This window comes from Pongo pygmaeus, chromosome 5, assembly GCF_028885625.2.
Source record: "Pongo pygmaeus isolate AG05252 chromosome 5, NHGRI_mPonPyg2-v2.0_pri, whole genome shotgun sequence".
Classification (NCBI taxonomy): Eukaryota; Metazoa; Chordata; class Mammalia; order Primates; family Hominidae; genus Pongo; species Pongo pygmaeus.
Window position 1 is genome coordinate 167,654,128 of NC_072378.2, and position 18,585 is coordinate 167,672,712.

At 47.9% G+C, this 18,585-nt stretch overlaps 1 protein-coding gene across 2 annotated transcripts in view; it reads right to left on the minus strand.

Annotated features, from left to right (window-relative positions):
• Positions 1–6,726: 6,726 nt before the first annotated feature.
• Positions 6,727–18,585, minus strand: part of RNASET2 (ribonuclease T2) — a 73,065-nt gene continuing 61,206 nt past the window's right edge. For both annotated transcript variants that reach the window (XM_054490547.2, XM_054490546.2), the window contains exons 6-9: positions 16,665–16,778; positions 11,818–11,863; positions 8,769–8,843; positions 6,727–7,014 (exon numbers count right to left, since the gene is read on the minus strand). In XM_054490547.2, coding sequence (XP_054346522.2) covers positions 6,811–7,014; positions 8,769–8,843; positions 11,818–11,863; positions 16,665–16,778 — 439 coding nt within the window. In that variant the 3' untranslated portion in view covers positions 6,727–6,810. The remainder of the gene's footprint in view (positions 7,015–8,768; positions 8,844–11,817; positions 11,864–16,664; positions 16,779–18,585) is intronic.

An 18,585-nucleotide genomic window follows, 5' to 3' on the forward strand; every position in this document is an offset into this window, starting at 1 on the left:
CAATGTCTTTGCTGATAAAAATGGGCCACTGCCACTTTGTAGACTTTTCTCAGTGTTAAAAGTGGGTAGGAAAAGGTGATCGTGTAATTCTTGCTCCCTCAAATAAAGGGAATGTAAATGCGTAAGAGTGCACAGGTCTGAAATGTGAAAAGCACGTCAGCATAAAGTCAATACAGCATTTAATGGATCTTAACTTTATCCATCTCAAACTTTCTTTTTGAGATGGAGTCTCACTCTGTTGCCCAGGCTGGAGGGTGGAGTGCAGTGGCACAATCTCCGCTCACTGCAACCTCCGGCCTCCCAAAGGGCTGGGATTACAGGCATGAGCCACCGAGCCACCGGGCCCGGCCTTTTTTTTTTTTTTTGAGACAGAGTCTTACTCTGTTGCCCAGGCTTGAGTACAGTCTTGGCTCACTGCAGCCTCCACTTCCTGGGTTCAAGCCATCCTCTCACCTCAGCCTCCTGAGTAGCTGGGATCGCAGACACCCGCCACCACACCCAGCTAATGTATTTTTATTAGAGATAGGGTTTCGTAATGTTGGCCAGGGTGGTCTTGAACGCTTGACCTCAAGTGATCCGCCCACCTCGGCCTCCCAAGGTGCTAGGATTACAGGTATGAGCCACTGCGCCTGGCCCATCTCAAACTTTCTAAAAACTATCATCTGAGCCTAAAATGCTAATTCTGTCCTTTTTGTCTAAAATAAATGGAAGGCCCATTACAGTCACTCAGAAAAAAAAAAAAGAATTCTTATCAGAAAAAAATGACATAAAACTGCATTTCTCATCATCTGTCAGAGATTTTGCTTCAGATAAGAAAACCCTCGCTACTGCCCCTTCTATGGGAAACGTAGCTCATCCCATAAGCAATGCAATGGACTTATCTTCTGTAGACGCGCAAATACTGACTTCGTATCTGTGATTCTATCCTGATAATTTCGTTTCAGGAGCTCGAGCTTGTGAGGAAAAGTAGTATTTTAACTTCTGAGTCTTTTCCAGCCTTCTGCAGTGATAGATCTAGCCAATATAATTGAATTCTGAAAATATTTTACAATTCTCAGTTGCCTTAGGACCTGGATTAAATTATTTTTATTCCTGATCCAAAGTTTGCAGAAACAAAAAGTGAAAACAGGTGATCTGCATGTTTCCTCATGTGGGCGTGGTGAGAAGCCAACAGGCATCTTCCACTGGGACCAGTGCTGCATTCTCTTTTTTTCTTTTTTTGAAACGGAGTCTTGCTCTGTCGTCTAGGCTGGAGTGCAATGGTGCGATTTCGGCTCACTGCAACCTCTGCCTCCTGGCTTCAAGTGATTCAGTCTCCTGCCTCAGCCTCCCGAGTAGCTGGGACTACAGGTGCCCGCCACCATGCCCGGCTAATTTTTGTATTTTTAGTAGAGATGGAGTTTCACCATATTGTCCAGGCTGGTCTCGAACTCCTGACCTTGGGATCCACCTGCCTTGACCTCCCAAAGTGCTGGGATTACAGGCATGAGCCACCGCGCCCGGCCTCTCTTTTCTATTTTATTCATTTATTCTCTCCATCACTAGAGAACGCTGGCTTAGAGCTGATGTGCCTCAGACACGGGTGCACTCATGGAGCACAGAAGCGAGTTGGACAAAGTCCGGGCCTTTGTAGTGTGACGTGGCCATTAGGGCTCACAGATCCTTCCCTGCGGTTGCTGCCTCCCTTTCTTCAGGTTCCGAGGAAGACTTCCCTGGCCGCCTTCATAGCTCTGACCTCCTCCCTCCCTCTAACCTACCACCATCAAATGCACCAGCTATGCTACTCTTTTCCCTTGCTGTCTGTTGCCCTGCACTTTGGGAGGCCGAGGCAGGTGGATCACCTGAGGTCAGGAGTTTGAGATCAGCCTGACCAACACGGAGAAACCCCATCTCTACTAAAAATACAAAATTAGCCGGGTGTGGTGGCATATGCCACCACTCTTGGAGTGGGCTCCAAGAGGAAAAGATCCCTGCTTATGGCCACGTCCTAGTGCCTAGAAGAGAGGCAGCTCATTGGGAGTGTTGAAAAAAGTGTGGAATGAATCAATAAACAGCTCTTGATTTAGTGGCAGGAGATGTACAGGCCTCACCTCCACCGCGCAGGCCTCATCTACGCCATCCAGCCCTCACCCACAGTGTCCAGACCTCCCTTCTCCCACCCAGGCCTCCACCCAGTCATCTAGGCATTCTCCCTGCCATCTAGCCCAAAACCGGAACAGCACAGCCCTCACCTCTGCTGCCCAGGCCTCATCTACGCCATCCAGCCCTCACTCCTGCCACCCAGCCCTCATCTCTACTGCCCAGCCGTCACCCCTGCTGTCCAGGCATCACCCTTGCTGTCCAGCCCACACCTACAATGCGCAGTCCACGCCTCCGCTGCTCAGGCCTCATCTACACCACTTAGCCCTCACCCATGCCATCTAGCCCTCACTCAAGCCACCCAGCTCTCACTTCCTCCATCCAGGCATCATTCCTGCCATCCAGTCCTCACCTACACCGCACAGCCCTCACCTCTGCCACCCAGGCCTCATCTACACTGCCCAGCCCTCACCTCCCCTGTCCAGCCCGTCCTCACCTACACTGCACAGCCCTCACCTCTGCCACCCAGGCCTCATCTACACTGCCCAGCCCTCACCTCTGCCACCTAGGCCTCATCTACACTGCCCAGCCCTCACCTCCCCTGTCCAGCCCGTCCTCACCTGCACTGCACAGCCCTCACCTCTGCCACCCAGGCCTCGTCTACACTGCCCAGCCCTCACCTCCCCCGTCCAGCCCTCACCTCCATCATGCAGCCACTGCCTCTGCTGTCCAGTCCTCACCTATGCCACATCGTCCGCACCTACGCTGTACAGCCCTCCCCTGTGCCATCCAGCCGGCACCTTCAATGTAACACAACAAGAGCTGGAAGAGAAGAGGCCCTGGTCCCTGGGCATGGAGGCACAGAGCCACCTAGGGCTGCAGAGAACTCTCAACGGCCAACCGTGGAGCTGGGTGTTGACATCCAATGGAACTTGCTAAACTAGATGAGCAGAAGAGCACTCCAGGCCACCCAAACTGCGCGGAGAATCCATGCACAAGGAAGTGCTAAGCAGAGCCCTCGTGGGCTGTGGGGAGTGGGTGGAGGCACTGCCAACAGGGCAGGTGGGATTGAGGGAAGGTCCCTGGGCCGCCATACTGGGGCTGGAGGCGTGATCTAGGCACAGAGAGTCATGGTTGGTTATGGAGAGTGGCACAAACATGGTGCCAGCATCCAGCACTGACAGTCAGGTGGCGTGGCAGTCAATGCATGGCCCAGACGGGAGACTGAGGCTCGAACTAAGTCAGTAATGAGAAGGATAAGCTGAATATGATTCAGAATACTTTCACAATTTAGGCAAAATTTTTTTTAAAAGTTTCCAGTTCACTTTGAGGTTTCTACCTGGAATAAGTGGATGGTGATGTCATTCACTGAGATGGAGGCAAAAGTTTCGGTGGAAAGATGATACCTAGGCCAGGCGTGGTGGCTCACACCTGTGATCCTAGCACTCTGGGAGGCCGAGGCAGGCAGATCACCTGAGGTCAGGAGTTCCAGACCAGCCTGGCCAACACAGTGAAACCCCAACTCTACTAAAAATACAAAAAATAGCCGGGCATGGTGGCGTGCATAGTCCCAGCTACTTGGGAGGCTGAGGCAGGAGAACTGCTTGAACCCAGGAGAGAGAGGTTGCAGTGAGCCGAGATCGCACCACTGCACTACCGCCTGTGCGACAGAGTGAGACTCAGTCTCAAAAAAAAAAAAAAAAAAGAAAAGATACCTAGTTCTGAATATGATACAATTGCTACTGTTAGTAATTCAAGCACATAATGATCTTCCACTACTAGCTTGGAGAGAGGCATTGCTTTCTAGGTGACAAAGCATTGTCCCCTCCCAGGCCAAGAGAAATGCTCTTGGGTACAGCAATAGCCCTGCTGAGAAGGGGCTGGTCTGAAGGAGTTTCATGGGAACCTGGTTTTCTTCTTTCACTTTTACCTATGGGTCTTTTTCCACCATAAGTTCCACTCATCCCTGTGGCCTAGTCCACCCATCCTCTTTTCCATGGTGCTGCAGAGATGCTCCAGGCAGAGGCCTGCTCTGGCTGAGACCCGGGCCAGCTGCCCCTCCTGGCTGCTCTCCATCCTGAGATATGCCTGCTCCTTTGCCCCCCTGGGAGACACTCGTACCCCCAGCTCTGATCCCAGAGCCTGGCCTGCTCCTCCTTCCACACATACGAGCCTGAGACCCTGCTCACATGGGAGGCGTTCCTCAGTCACCTCCGCCCAGTGTTACAGCGAGAACCATGTGGTCAGAGTTGCATCTTCCTGAGTTGAATCTGGAAAATGCACATGACCTACTTGTTTAATGATGTAAAAACATGTGCTTGGATCTGATCTCCGTCACTGAACCTTAAACGCAGTCTTCCCCTTCTCCTGTCTCCTGCGGCTCATGAGTGCCTTATACTTACATGATCTGATGCAGGTTATCAAACGCTCATGTTCTATGTACTACTGAGCTCTAGGCCAAAATAGGAATATTAAGAGAACCAAGCATTTGCTTGTGCTCATGTTTTGAACCATCCAGCCCCTCACCAGTGCTTTCTTCCATTTAGCTGACGTGACAATGGCAGGAAACCAGCACTCTGCAGCCCACGCCTCCCACCAGGATGCGACCCTGTTGGCGTCCCCGTCCGCTCTCAAATGCTCAGACTCATATAATGAATACATGCTACTTAAAAAAAAGAATGGCTTCTTTAAAAACCGCAAAGGCAGCCGGATTGCAGACAGCCTCTGAAGAGCTGCTTTCCTTGACCCCCCAAGGCTATAAAATAAATGCAATTTGAATAGGAAGTCTGTTCAAATCCACCAGCTCCTCTGGGAATAATGAAGATAAAACCCAAGCCTTGATCCCTGTGTTTGCAAAATGACTCAAAAAAAAAAAAAAAAAAAAAGAATTGACATCATTTAAAGGGCTCTGAGGCTTAAGGGGCCACACTCTAAAGTATACCCACTCCCTGAGGACGCAGAGCAAATGCAGGAAATCATGCCCTTCCAGGTGCAAAACAAATCAGATCTTGTCCCTCTGACAGGCATCCAAACACAAATCATCAGTTCCCGACAGAAACAAATCCTGCCCTGCCAAGCCAACAGAAAAACACTGGAGACAGAAATGAGCTCAGAGAAGGGCTGAGGGACAATGACAAGGTGGGGACCCTGGACCCTTGGGCTCCTAGCCTTCCCCACAGCTTGCAGAAGAGGGCTCAGCCCCTCCCTCTATTACAGAAGAGACAAAATAAAGGGACTGCTTCCATCAAATCCCCGATCATCTCACTCTGTCTGTCTGAAGAAGCTGTCAGGCCTGGCTGGGTGCTGCCTGTCTCAGGCTCTTACTGCAGAGCTCCTTTCCAGAGGGCCAGAGGCCGTCCTGCGTCTCCTTTAATGCCTGAGGGGGACGCAGAGGCCACTTAGTCTGGGATCAGGACTGCAACACCTACTTTCTCACTGTCTCATCTGCCTGGTAAACCTTTGTCTCTCTCTGAACATTCTGCATTTCAGATTGTCTTGGAGACACCATGAAGTGAGGTTTTGGTTTCAGCCAATTTGAAAATCTCTTCTTTAAATGGGCGAGTAAAGCCAAATATTCACAGGCATTGATACAGCTGTTTTTTTTTTTTTTTTTGGTAAATTATGCTGACAATACGGTTATTCTGAGGATTAAATATTTCACGTGTTGAACACAATGCCTGGCACATAGTAAGTTGTATTTTAAATGTATATTGAATAAACATAAATAGGATGTTAATGTGATTAAGACAAACAGAGAAAAGGATTTAAAGAGAGAAGAGGCCAGGAGACACAGGAGAAGACAATGCTAACAGGTTGTCTTAACAACACATGGAAAGCTCCACTGCACAGCCCCCAGACGCCTCACTCCATGAGCGAAATCCCTGCTCGGCAGGCCGAGACCATGGGTGCAGCAGTCTGCCTGACGTGACAGCCATGTCATCACATATCTAGAAGGTAAGGGTACCTCTGGTTCTGGAACACACAATGTAGGCACATTTCGCTGGGGGCTCCATGTACGTTTCTAAATACATATCAGTGCAGGGACCTGGCTACCCTCTGATAAAGAAGGAAGTGAGGCCTGACAGAAACTGACCTTCCAGTAACCCGGAAGAGACTGCTCTGATGGAGACAGGGGCTGGCTGCTCCGTGAATACACCCAAATCTCCTAGGGCAGGAGGGGCAAAGTCACTGTTCTAGGACACGCCTGTGACCACACCAGGCCTCCAACAACGGAGCTAAGGAACGATGTCCTGGGGCTCTGGCCACACAGAACAGACCCAGTCTGAGCTAGAGACACCCCCCAGGCCCACCAGGCATCAGCATGGGTTCCATGCGTGGAGCTCTTCGTCTTGACAGGGTCCCTGTGCCAAGAAGGCAACAGGCTCCGAGGGGAAAACTTGAGCAAGAGAGTCCCCTGAATGGGTGCCATCTGTCTAAATTCCAAGTATGCCTGCCTGATCTACCAGGGCACTGAAGAGCTTAATAGAGTAGAAAAAAACAATCTGTGAGCTTTATCCAAAGCACAAAACAGCCACTCAGGCGTGGGAGAGCTCCTTTCTCCCCGTGTACGCCACACGCACGCACTCTACATGGACCACAACATCCAATTCACAGGCATGGAGGGGAAACAGCAAAGCAAACAGAGACTTCACTTTGGAGTTGTTTTTTAGAAAGCTGCAGTTTGTGACTTTCTCTTGCTTTTTAAAACAGAATATTTCCCAAACTTGGGCATCAATGCTTGGTCTTTTTAGGTGGGGGATAGAAGACTGGGCCATCTTCACAGACCCTCAGACCCCGGCTCTCGGCGGCCCCATTTGCCAGCCAGACTTCCTGCTTGGGGGACGGCTGCTCCCCTGGCTCGGTGCAGTTTTGCAGCTGCTGGTCTTGCTTAGTGAGGCACAGTTCTATCTGACCAATTGTCTGTACTTCCTCATCCTAAAAGTAAACAATGAAAGACGCTTTAGAATTCAGATCTTGGATTATCATCAAGGTCTTATGATCATGAACTTGTAGAACTTGAAGATAACAAAAGCAGAGGCTCCACACCACAGGTTCAGGTTCCAAGAACGGACCCCTTCATTTAGCAGAAGGCTGATGTGCACTAAATTGGAATGGGTGGCCCCAGGTTGACAAGCTTGTGGGCAGTGGAGCTGGGCTCGGGGGTTGGATCTCCTGGTCACCACCAGAGGCCAGCCTGGTGCCCTGGTGAAAAGCCTCTGCTTTTAACTTAGAGAAAATTAACAAAGTTACACACAGATACAACAGCACTCAACATACCTATCAAGATATTAGGAGAAGAAATGGTTTTTGTAGGCCAAAAGGGCAACAGTACCCTATTGCTAAAAGAACAGGTATATTCTTGTTAAAGATCAGCAAGAAGACAAACCCTGTCCTAGCATGCTGTCAAGGAACCATGCTTGCTCACACACAGCACGTGCTCACACAGACACACATGCATGCTCACATACACAGATGTGCAGGCCTGTGCACACATGCAGAACATGCCCACATGTGCACACATACACACACAGCACATGAACAGGTTCATATGCACATGCACACAGAGGCACAGGCCCATGCACACACACAGCACATGCCCACATACATGTACACACATGCACACACAGGACATGCCCACATACATGTACACACATGCACACACAGGACATGCCCACATACATGTACACACATGCACACACAGGACATGCCCACATACATGTACACACATGCACACACAGGACATGCCCACATACATGTACACACATGCACACACAGGACATGCCCACATACATGTACACATGCACACAGAGGACATGCCCACATGCATGTACACACATGCACACAGAGGACATGCCCACATGCATGTACACACATGCACACACAGGACATGCCCACATACATGTACACACATGCACACACAGGACATGCCCACATGCATGTACACACATGCACACACAACACATGCCCACATACATGTACACACATGCACACACAGCAATGCACACATGCATGTACATACATGCACACACCACACATGCCCACATACATGTACACACATGCACACATAGCACATGCCCACATGCATGTACACACATGCACACACAGGACATGCCCACATACATGTACACACATGCACACACAGGACATGCCCACATACATGTACACATGCACACAGAGGACATGCCCACATGCATGTACACACATGCACACACAGGACATGCCCACATACATGTACACACATGCACACACAGGACATGCCCACATACATGTACACACATGCACACACAGGACATGCCCACATGCATGTACACACATGCACACACAGGACATGCCCACATGCATGTACACACATGCACACAGAGCAATGCACACATGCATGTACATACATGCACACATAGCACATGCCCACATGCATGTACATACTCACAATGCACACACAGCACATGCACACATGCATGTATACTCATGCACATACAGCACATGCACACATGAATGTATACTCATGCACATACAGCACATGCACACATGCATGTACACACTCATGCACACACACCACATGCCCACATATACAGACACAAAAGCACAAATGCAAGTCTGCCCCTGGGAACTGCATGGTGAAGACAAGGCCATCAGGAAAGTAGAGCCTGTCTTCTTGAGAAAAAAAGGAAGACAAAACATAGCTGTCCAACCTGGCTTGGTGGAAGGCACTGGATTTTGGGTATCACTCCATATACTCTGGCGAGGGCATCTTTAAAATCTGCAACCTGATTTTAAATACAAGTGTATTAGAAATTAAACTTCAACAGAAAAGATCTGACAGTTCTGGACTATCCCGAGCACAATAGTGGCAGGGTCCTGCTCTCCCCTGGCTGGCAGGGACGGGACCCAGCACAGGTGTGAGAATGATGCCCCCACCTCCACCAGCAAAGCAGAGGATGCTGTCAACCTGGGCTTCATCCCCAGACCACAAGCTGCTCGCTGAGGCTCTGTTTTTCTCTCTGCTCCTGTTTCTCTGGAGAGCGGAGCTCTCCTCCTCCCGGTGTCTTTCTGGGCCCCGAGCTGTCTCACCTGAAACGCCACCTGCTACAGTCACCCTCATCCACCAACAACTACTCTGCCTTTCGTGGCCCATACAGCTTTCTCAGCCCTGTCCACTCTGAAGTCTCTCTCTCCCCCGACCCCCTCCCCACGGTGGACACATTCTCCTTCACAGAAGAAAGGCCCTGGGACCCCTCAGCTACCGGTCCCGAAACTGCAAACCTAGATCCCCGTGTGCTCCAACCTCCTCTTGGACGAGGGGCCTCCTCCTCGCACTACTGAGGGAGTCCTCCCCCACTGCTTCTGCCTCATGCCTTCTGAGTCAAACCTCCTAGGAGGACACCTGCATCCTCTCAGCCTCGTGCTCTGGCTTTGGGGGGCACCGAGCTGGGGTCACCAGCTCCAGCAGATGCCTTTTACCCCTTGCCTCAGACACTGTCCACTCCTTCCACGAAGCTCTCCTGTGGGCTGCTCCGCTGACCGCCTGGCTGCCAGCTGCCATTCCTGCCCCATCTCCTTGGCCTCCTTCTTCTCCTTCCCTTACGGCGAGTTTTCACTGCCTTCCATTGGAAGCCGTCTTTTCCACTCCACGGCTTCCCTCCCATCCAGAACTCTCTTCCTGGACTCTGCAGAGTTCCAATTTGAACAGTGCAGACAGCTCCAATTCGAACTGTCCACGCAGGGTCTGATCATCCTCCCCTCTTGCCAAGCTTCTGACACCAGCAAATGTCACTCCTATAGAGGCCCGAGGCAGGACCTCTGCCTCTCCCATCCCCCTGTCCCAAACGGCCAAGTCCAAGCTCCCCACACTATCCCTTCCTCTCCAGCTGCATAGCCATAGGCCCAGATTCCCCCACCATGTGGCCTACTCGGAGGGTCTCTGTCCCTAGTCTCCCCCCAGCACCACAGGGACAGCAACAAGCAAACACCCCGGCCTACTCAGAGCTCAGCGCTGCTGGAGGATGAGGTCCTCATGTCTATGGCTCTCACCCGGCCCCTTCCCAACCCTCCTGCTCTGCCCCTGAGCCCCCTCAAGAGGCAACTGGTCCCGTATCTCCCAGCCCCCAGCCCCCAGCTCTGCTCCACTGAACCACTCCCCTCAGGGCCTGGACAGGCTGCAGGCCTCCATCTCAGCAACGTATTTCCCAGGAAATGTCTGGGTTGGCAGCTCTCCTGGGTGCTCCCGCAGCCCTGATTTTCCCATAAAACAGAAGGGTGGATAAGTGGCTGGATGCTGGATGCAAAGGCAAAACATCTCTCCTGATGATAAATCAAACTCCTTTCAAAGGACAGGACTCTGAGTATCCACCGTGCTGTTTCTGATGCCCAACCAAGCACCGTTAGCACCTGGAAGCAGCTCAGCAAATGTGTGGTCGCTGTGGCTTTTACCACCCTGGAGTCAGTTCCCTGAACACCAAGTTCTGGGCAAACATGGCAGGCACATTCCCCTCATCTGTTCGCACGAGTCCAGGTGAGGACGGTGAGGGCCCTGCAAGCGATCATCTTACGGCTTCCTGGGGTTGGGGTTGTGGGGGAGTCTGGAAAGGGCTGGTAGACTCCTTCCTCAAGTCCACTGCTCCCCACACCCTGGAAAAATGGCTGCACAGGTAAGCAGACACCACTGAGAGCAAAGACACTGTTGCCAATTTATTTCACAAACTGTCAAGATACCAAAATAATTGTTCAACATCCAGCCATCACCCCAGAACTACTAAAATCAGTGACTTTCAACCTTTTTCTAAATCCACAACCTGCGATAAATACGAAAACTATCTCAAAGAATCTGATATCTTTCTCTAAGGCAAGAGTCTGCAAACATTCTCCGTAAAGGTCCACGTTGTAAATATCCCGGGATTTGTGGGTGACACATTGGTCTCTACTGCAACTACACCATGGGAGCACAAGCATCCCCAGGTAATAAAGGAATACAATTTTGTTTACAAAAACAGGCAACCAAGAGTTGAAAACAACTACTTTTTCTTTTTTTTTTTAAGAGACGTGATCTGGCTGTCGCCCAGACTGGAGTGCAGTGGGGCGACCATGGCTCACTGCAGCCTCAAAGTCCTGGGCTCAGGCAATCCTCTGACCTTAGCCTCCTGAATAGCTGAGACCACAGACACATACTATCAGGCTCAGCTACTTTCAATTCTTTCTAGAGGTCTCACTCTGTTGTCCAGGCTGGTCTCGAAATTCTAGCCACAAGCAATCCTCCAGCCTGAGCCTCCCAAGGTCCTGGGATTTACAGGCGTGAGTCACCATACCTGGCCAAAAGCAACATTTGTATATGCTTACCAGCTAATAACATCTTGTCATGCATGTCTATAGTTTCTTTTACCATAAAACAAATCACAATTTTATCATGAAAACAAACCACAAACAAATATAAGACTATGTTATAAAAGTGAATGTGACTCTTCAAACTGCAGATTCCACCTACTCTGCCGGACCCTGAAGCACACGCTTCTCACAAAAGGAGCCGTGAAATCTGTGCTTCCAAATCACAGGTCTAAGCAGCCTTCAGCTCATACTCAACATGTGCAGGAAAATAAAATGCAAATAAAATCTGTTTAAATGATAACATTTAAGTAGGAAGGGGGTTTGCATTGGGGCACTTTACAGCCCATTGACTCAGAGGCTGAAATGGCCCTGCTGGAGGTCCCGGGAGATACACACGAGAAAAGAAGCAAAAGCAAGACTTACTTGGTAGTAATTGATGGATGGTTTTATCCCCAATTTTAGGAGCACACTAAAATTTAAATTAAAAAAAGTTAGCTGTATAACGAAGGTCCATTTTCCTTTCTTGTTCTTTTCAGATATCATATTTCATGGTAAAAATTAAGACACTCTTAAAGGAAAGTGCTTTTTTTCTATGACTTTATGCAACAAATGTGTCAACATGGACAGCAAATACATGGCTCCCAGTCCCCGCCTTCCCCACCCCTTAGCACACACACTAACTGCTCCAGGCAGGCACCCTTTCCAGTTCCTGACTCCTTCTGAGCATGGGAGCGCTGGGACCACCACCAAGTGCAGCTGGCACACACAGCACCACCCATTTGCCTCACCTGCTTTAAAAGACAGCAATTGAAATTGGATTCCAGGCTTATCCTGGTAAACTGCATTTGGTCAAATCTTTAAACACAGTCATGCTCCACATTACGACATTCAGGCAGTGAAGGCCTTCGTGTACGAGGGCGGTCCCATATGACCACATTTCTACTGTGCCTTTTCTATGTTGAGATATGTTTAGATATACAAATCCTTACCACTGTGTTACACACAGGTGCCTACAGTACTCAGTACAGTCACATGCTGTACAGGTTTGTAGCCTCGAAGCAACAGGCTATACCACAAAGCATAGGTGTGGCGTGGGCTAGGTAAGTGCACTCCAAGACGTTCACATAATGACAATTTTATACCCCATCACCAAGCAATACATAACCGTATGTTAAGTCCCTACAGCTTTCAACCACCTCCTAAAGCATTGCTACACAGAATCCTACCAAACTACCATATACAGAATTCACTTATTAAATTATAAAGGTACATTGTAAAAATTCTGAATCATTCCAGAAGAATATCCTAGTTCCCCATCAAGCCTTGGTAGAAAATTCTAGATCACGATCACAGAGTGGACACAAAGACTTAGACATCCTCTGTGGGCAATAACTTATTGTCAGACTCTCTTGGCCACAGATTTCCTGGAACAAGGACCGAGATGCCGGGCCAGGGTCCTTTCAGCCCCAGACATTGCCCGAACCTACAGGTCCTCGCCTACCCTAGCTGTTGGTGTTGTATGAATAACAGGTTTCAGACTTTGCAGTTAAAAAAAAAAAATTTAAACTAGCTTATTAATTTTTTAATATTTATCCTAAGTTTCAATGATCCTATTTTTGATATATTGAGTTTAATAAAATATTTTTGAAATTAATTTAACCTGTTTCTTTTTGCTGCTTTTAATGACGCTACTAGAAAATTTAAAATGACATCTGTGGCTCGTGTTACATGTCTATTGGGTAGCATGCTCCTGACTTGCGTGATCAAGGGAATAAGGCAAAGAGAGAAAGATGTGGGGAAATGCAGCACCTAGCCCAGCATCATGCTTTCTGCTGAGTTGAGATGAGCTCGACACTCATCCCAGGTCTTTATCTGTGGGTACTCTAGCATGTGCCATCAGCTCATCTGTGTCTATGGGAACCCTGAGAACTTTGCTTCAAGATGATTTGTGGTTTTTCAGGTTTGCTGCCTTCATATTATGAAGTGAAGAAAAAAAATGTTAGTTTTTTATTCTATTTTATTTTATTTTTTTGACAGAGTCTTGCTCTATGGCCCATGCTGAACTGCAGTGGTACGATCTCGGCTCACTGCAACCTCCGCTTCCTGGTTTCAAGAGATTCTCCTGCCTCAGCCTCCTGAGTATGAGTAGCTAGGATTACGTGCACCACCATGCCCGGTTAATTTTTGTATTTTTAGTAGAGACGGGGTTTCACCATGTTGGCCAAGCTGGGCGTGAACTCCTGACCTCGTGATCCACCCGCCTTGGCCTCCCAAAGTGTTGGGATTACAGGCGTGAACCACTGTGCCTGGACTGTTTCAGTTTATGATAATTTGAAAAGCCAACCTATGAGAAAAAGATAATTTGTGATGCCAGTTTACAAGGAAAAATGAGGGGGTCTTAAATTTTTACTTCTTAATTTTATCTTTAGATTAAAATGAAGGCACTAAGAATTATAGATTTCCCTTGGAGAAACTAAGAATATAATTTTCCTATAATTGTTCTTTATAGGTTTTAGCAAACATACTCTCAGTAGTGCTTTGCCTTCGCAGGCCCTCAGTGAACATTTACTGAATGAATGAATGAATGAATGAATGAATGAATGGAGGACGCAACTTTCCCATCTACAGCAATGGTAGGGCAGCACTGGGCTCTGCTGAATCCCTACAGGGACTCCAGGACTTAGAGTTTTGCAGGTGTTCTGTGTGTGTGTGTGTGTGTGTGTGTGTATACGTGTATGTGTGTGTGTCTTACTCTGTCTAGTGTTGCTATACAGGAATACCTGAGGCTGGGTAATTTATTAAAAAAAAAAAAAAGAGGTTTATTTGGCTCAGGGGTCTGCAGGCTGTCTGAGAAGCATGGAACCAGATTCTGCTTCTGGAACCTCAGGAAGCTTCTGCTCATGGCAGAAGGCAAAGGGGAGCTGGTACAAGATCACACGGCCAGAGAGGAAGCCAGGAGGTGGGGGTGGTGCCAGGCTCCCGTTAACAACCAGCTCTCTGGAGAACTGAGTGGGAACTCGCTCACCCCTGCAAGAGGGCATTAACCTATTCATGAGGGATCCTTCCCCACAACTCAAACACCTCCCACCTCCACACTGGTGATCAAATTTCAACATGAGATTTGGTAGGGATAAACCAACCACATCCAAACCATAGCAGGAAAGCTACTGAGTTTCAACAAGTGTAAGTAGGAGCCACTTAATAAACTATTTGTTGGATACAGAGATGAATTATTTAGATAATTGGTTTTAAAATTTTCGGCAGTATCTATTTATCCTTTCTCTGTTTGATTAAATGAACTGGTTTATGGAGTCAGCCTGGAAAACACCAGCACTCTGCAGCAGGGTCAGGACTGTGAGACCTATATTTTGAAACAGAGGGCATCTTTCTTGTCATCTCCAAAGTGGGTCCTACCCTGCCAGTCTTTCAGCAATGTCAGACTTTCTTTTTAATTGCAAGTCTCCTGTGCTCCAGGAGCTACCCAAGACACTCTCTTGGTTAATCCTCATAATGACTTTTTTTTTTTTGAGACAGTTTTGCTCTTTTTGCACAGGCTGGAGTGCAATGGCACGATCTCAGCTCACTGCAACCTCCACCTCCTGGGTTCAAGCCATTCTCCTGCTTCAGCCTCCCAAGTAGCTGGGATTACAGGCATGCACCACCACACCTGGCTAATTTTTGTATTTTTAGTAGAGATGGGGTTTCACCATGTTGGCCAAGCTGGTCTTGAACTCCTGACCTCCGGTCATCCACCCACCTGAGCCTCCCAAAGTGCTGGGATTACATGCATGAGCCACCACACACGGCCCATAATGATTTTTGAACAGCTAATTAGCTACATTTTTTGGGTGAGAAAATGTTTCCTAAAATATTGCTCTTACTGCAAGAAAGCAATGCTTCCTCTATTAAAAACCTAAGATTAAATTACATAGATCAAATTATATACACAAACTATATACAAATCAAAGTGTATAGGTCTGTGTACGTTTCTTAGTGTATGTACTTGGTAGTGCAGATTTTAAGAGCTAGAAGAGACTTCAGGGTTGAGGGCAACCTATCCACTTATTTTACAGCATGGAAAAAAGATCTAGAGGTTAGATACACAAATTGTATAACTAGTTAGTGTCAGAACCAGGATGAAAAGGCACACCTAATGCCACGAGCTCTGGGAGGTGATTTTTAAAAAAGTTTATTCACAGGGCATTCTTTGATGTAATCTTGATCCCCACTAACCGTGCCAAGCCCCTCTTCCATCAGCGCCTGAGCTCTAACCCACCCAAGTCGCAGCTGTTAGACCGCGTTTCATCAGATGACACAGCAGACCATCTGTGTGAGACGATTTTGTGCGTTGAGGAGGCAAAGCACATGTCTAGATAAGCAATGGAGATTTATTCATCTTTTAAGCAGTTTTGATTCAGAAACCTTAAATACAGCTGATTAGCTAAGGCTCCTGGTATTATTCTGATTTGAAGGAGAATTGCTCTAAAACAAGCTGCATAAATTCCAAAAGCAGCAACACAGAGGCTGTGCAATTGCCTGTCATGTTTTTCACAACGAGTTCACTGGTTTATTATGACCTCTTATGATGAAGGTCAGTGAGAGCAGCTAAGACACTGACACCCTGAAACGTCCCGACGGAGACGTAAGGGCACACCCTGGCTCTCTAGCAACCAGATTCGGACAGTGAGTGGGCTGGGTGTGGCACTCGGGAGGCACTTTGTTTTACAAGTCAACTGGCTCAAGTGGTGACAACATATTCCCCTTCTCAAGAATAGAGGTGAGGGCAGGCAGGGACGATTCAGGCAGGTTTGGGTCATTTCTGGGGCTTAAAGAACCCTGGCCCACATCTCTTTCCTGCCTGCTTGTTCCAGGAGCTCTGCGGCAAAGACCTACAGACTTCCTGAGGTTCCGTCTTTCTAAGGAAACGACCTGTTAATGTACTATCCTTCATCAGGAATCATGGCTGAGAACGGCACATGCCGGTTAGAGTCCTAGTTTTCCCTACAGCCGACTCTGATGATGAGATGGTGCCCAGATGGGCATCCCAATACTCTGCACCCACTCTGTGTGATCGTGATGTAGAATGATCCAGAAAGGCTTGGTAGGCCCAGAACATTCCTCAGGAATGATCCCACTAGCCGAATAGTGCACATGCAGAAGCTGCTGGAGGGCAGTGCGGTCTACACCCACTCCCCTGGATCCAGCCGTCAGGCTTGGGCGACAGCAGAGATCCCCACTGGGAAGTGCAGGTGGGGGAAGGGCGCACCCACCTGTTGAGGTCCAGCTCCCTGTAGAGTTCCAGGCTTCTGCCGAAGTACTTCTTCTGGGAGCTGAGCGCGTCCACCTGGGCGGCACAGGTCCCATGCTTTTCCCACTCATGCTTCCTGTGAGGATTAGAAAAAACCTCCACTTAGAAGTAGTGAAACAGGCTGGGTGCAGTGGCTCATGCCTGTAATCCCAGCGCTTTGGGAGGCTGAAGGGGGTGATCACCTGAGATCAGGAGTTTGAGACCAGTCTGACTAACTTGGTGAAACTGTCTCTACTAAAAACACAAAAAATTAGCCGAGTGTGGTGGCAGGTGCCTGAAATCCCAGCTACTCAGGAGGCTGAGGAGAATCGCTTGAACCCAGGAGGCAGAGGTTGCAGTGAGCCGAGATCACACCATTGCACTATAGCCTGGGCAAGAGACAAACTCCGTCTCAAAAAAAAAAGTGAAACTGATTCCCAATTAAAATGCTCAAGCATATTTTCTCTTAGCACAGACTATTCCCATGCAGTAGGCATGTCATTTCTTTTACAAAGTAGGAAGGATAAAATTCCTTATTTGCAACATAGGCAATTATTTCAATCCCCCACGATTAAATCATCAGTTTCAGTTCACGTCCACAATTACAGCTTGCTCAATTAACAACAAATCAAAGCTGAGAAAAAAGAACATGCTGCTGCCCCAACCCCCACTGATTCACAAAGCAACGTGTGGTCTCCTGCAGTGAGTGGGTGCTTCGCAGCCAGGGAATTTCGCAGAGTGGCACAAACTGTCATTTCTAAGCAACCAGCCATGGAAAGGCAGGACAGCTAATTACCAGGAAACACCTCAGGCCCATTTTCCATTTCAGCTTCTACAAATTATAGTTTAAGCATCCATTCTACATAGAGGACAATAAGAACAACTGAATAGCCTATAACCAAAGGGCTGCACATGAACAGCAATTTGTATTCCAGAAAAATGTGGTCACTGATAATGATTCCTGATATTTTACTGCAGATTAAAGGTTTACAAAAATCTTTCACATTCTTTATTTGGTTCTCAAAACTCTGCAAGGTGAAAATATCACTGCTAGTTTAGAGACAGGGAATGGAAGCCCAGAAGGGCCAGGGGACTTGCTGAAGGTCACTCAGAGCCTGCCCTTGAAGGCCACGCTCAACTCCAAGGTCAGCGCCCTTCCCACTGCACTGGGCTGCCATCCAATCAACTGCTGATGAGACTGACAGCCACCTTCAGAATGACTGGCGTGTCACTCAGATGTTTATCATCGTTAGCATGAAAAGACAAAATGGGAATCAGATTTCCTCAGCTTTATTAGTGATGAATTCATGACGTTTTAATAAATAACATTCATGCAACCACTTATAAAGCACTTATATGCAGTCTTAAAAATACAATCTAAATGTGCATTAATTCATTGGCAAAATTCATCCAAAATACTAGTTTTAAATAATTCCTATCGATTTAAGTCTCAGAAAGTGATGAAAAGTTGAAAACAGGAACAATAAAAGTGGATGAGTAACTGTCTTCATCTAGAAGACTTTCCAGAGCGAATTACCTGATAACTTCCTATATCCTATGAGGTAGAAAAAGGAGATTATTTTAAGCTAATTGAAATGTAACCTGAATTCCAGGTGACTTAGTTTCTATAAAACAGGGGTAATTCTGCAGGTGAGATGAGGTGTGCTGAGCCCTTCCACATGAATGAAAACAGTTCCTGGCTCAAAATAAACAGTAAATGTCAGCCATCATTATTCCTGGAGTAAGCTTAACTCAACAGATGTTGGAAATAGACTGATATTCACGGAGCTCACGACATTCACTCACACTTCACTTGGACTGGATCTTTTTTTTTAAGAATCAAAACGGTCAGTCACCAATGCGAAGTGACTCAGCGTGTTGCCCTCTGTGCTGAGAGATGCCCT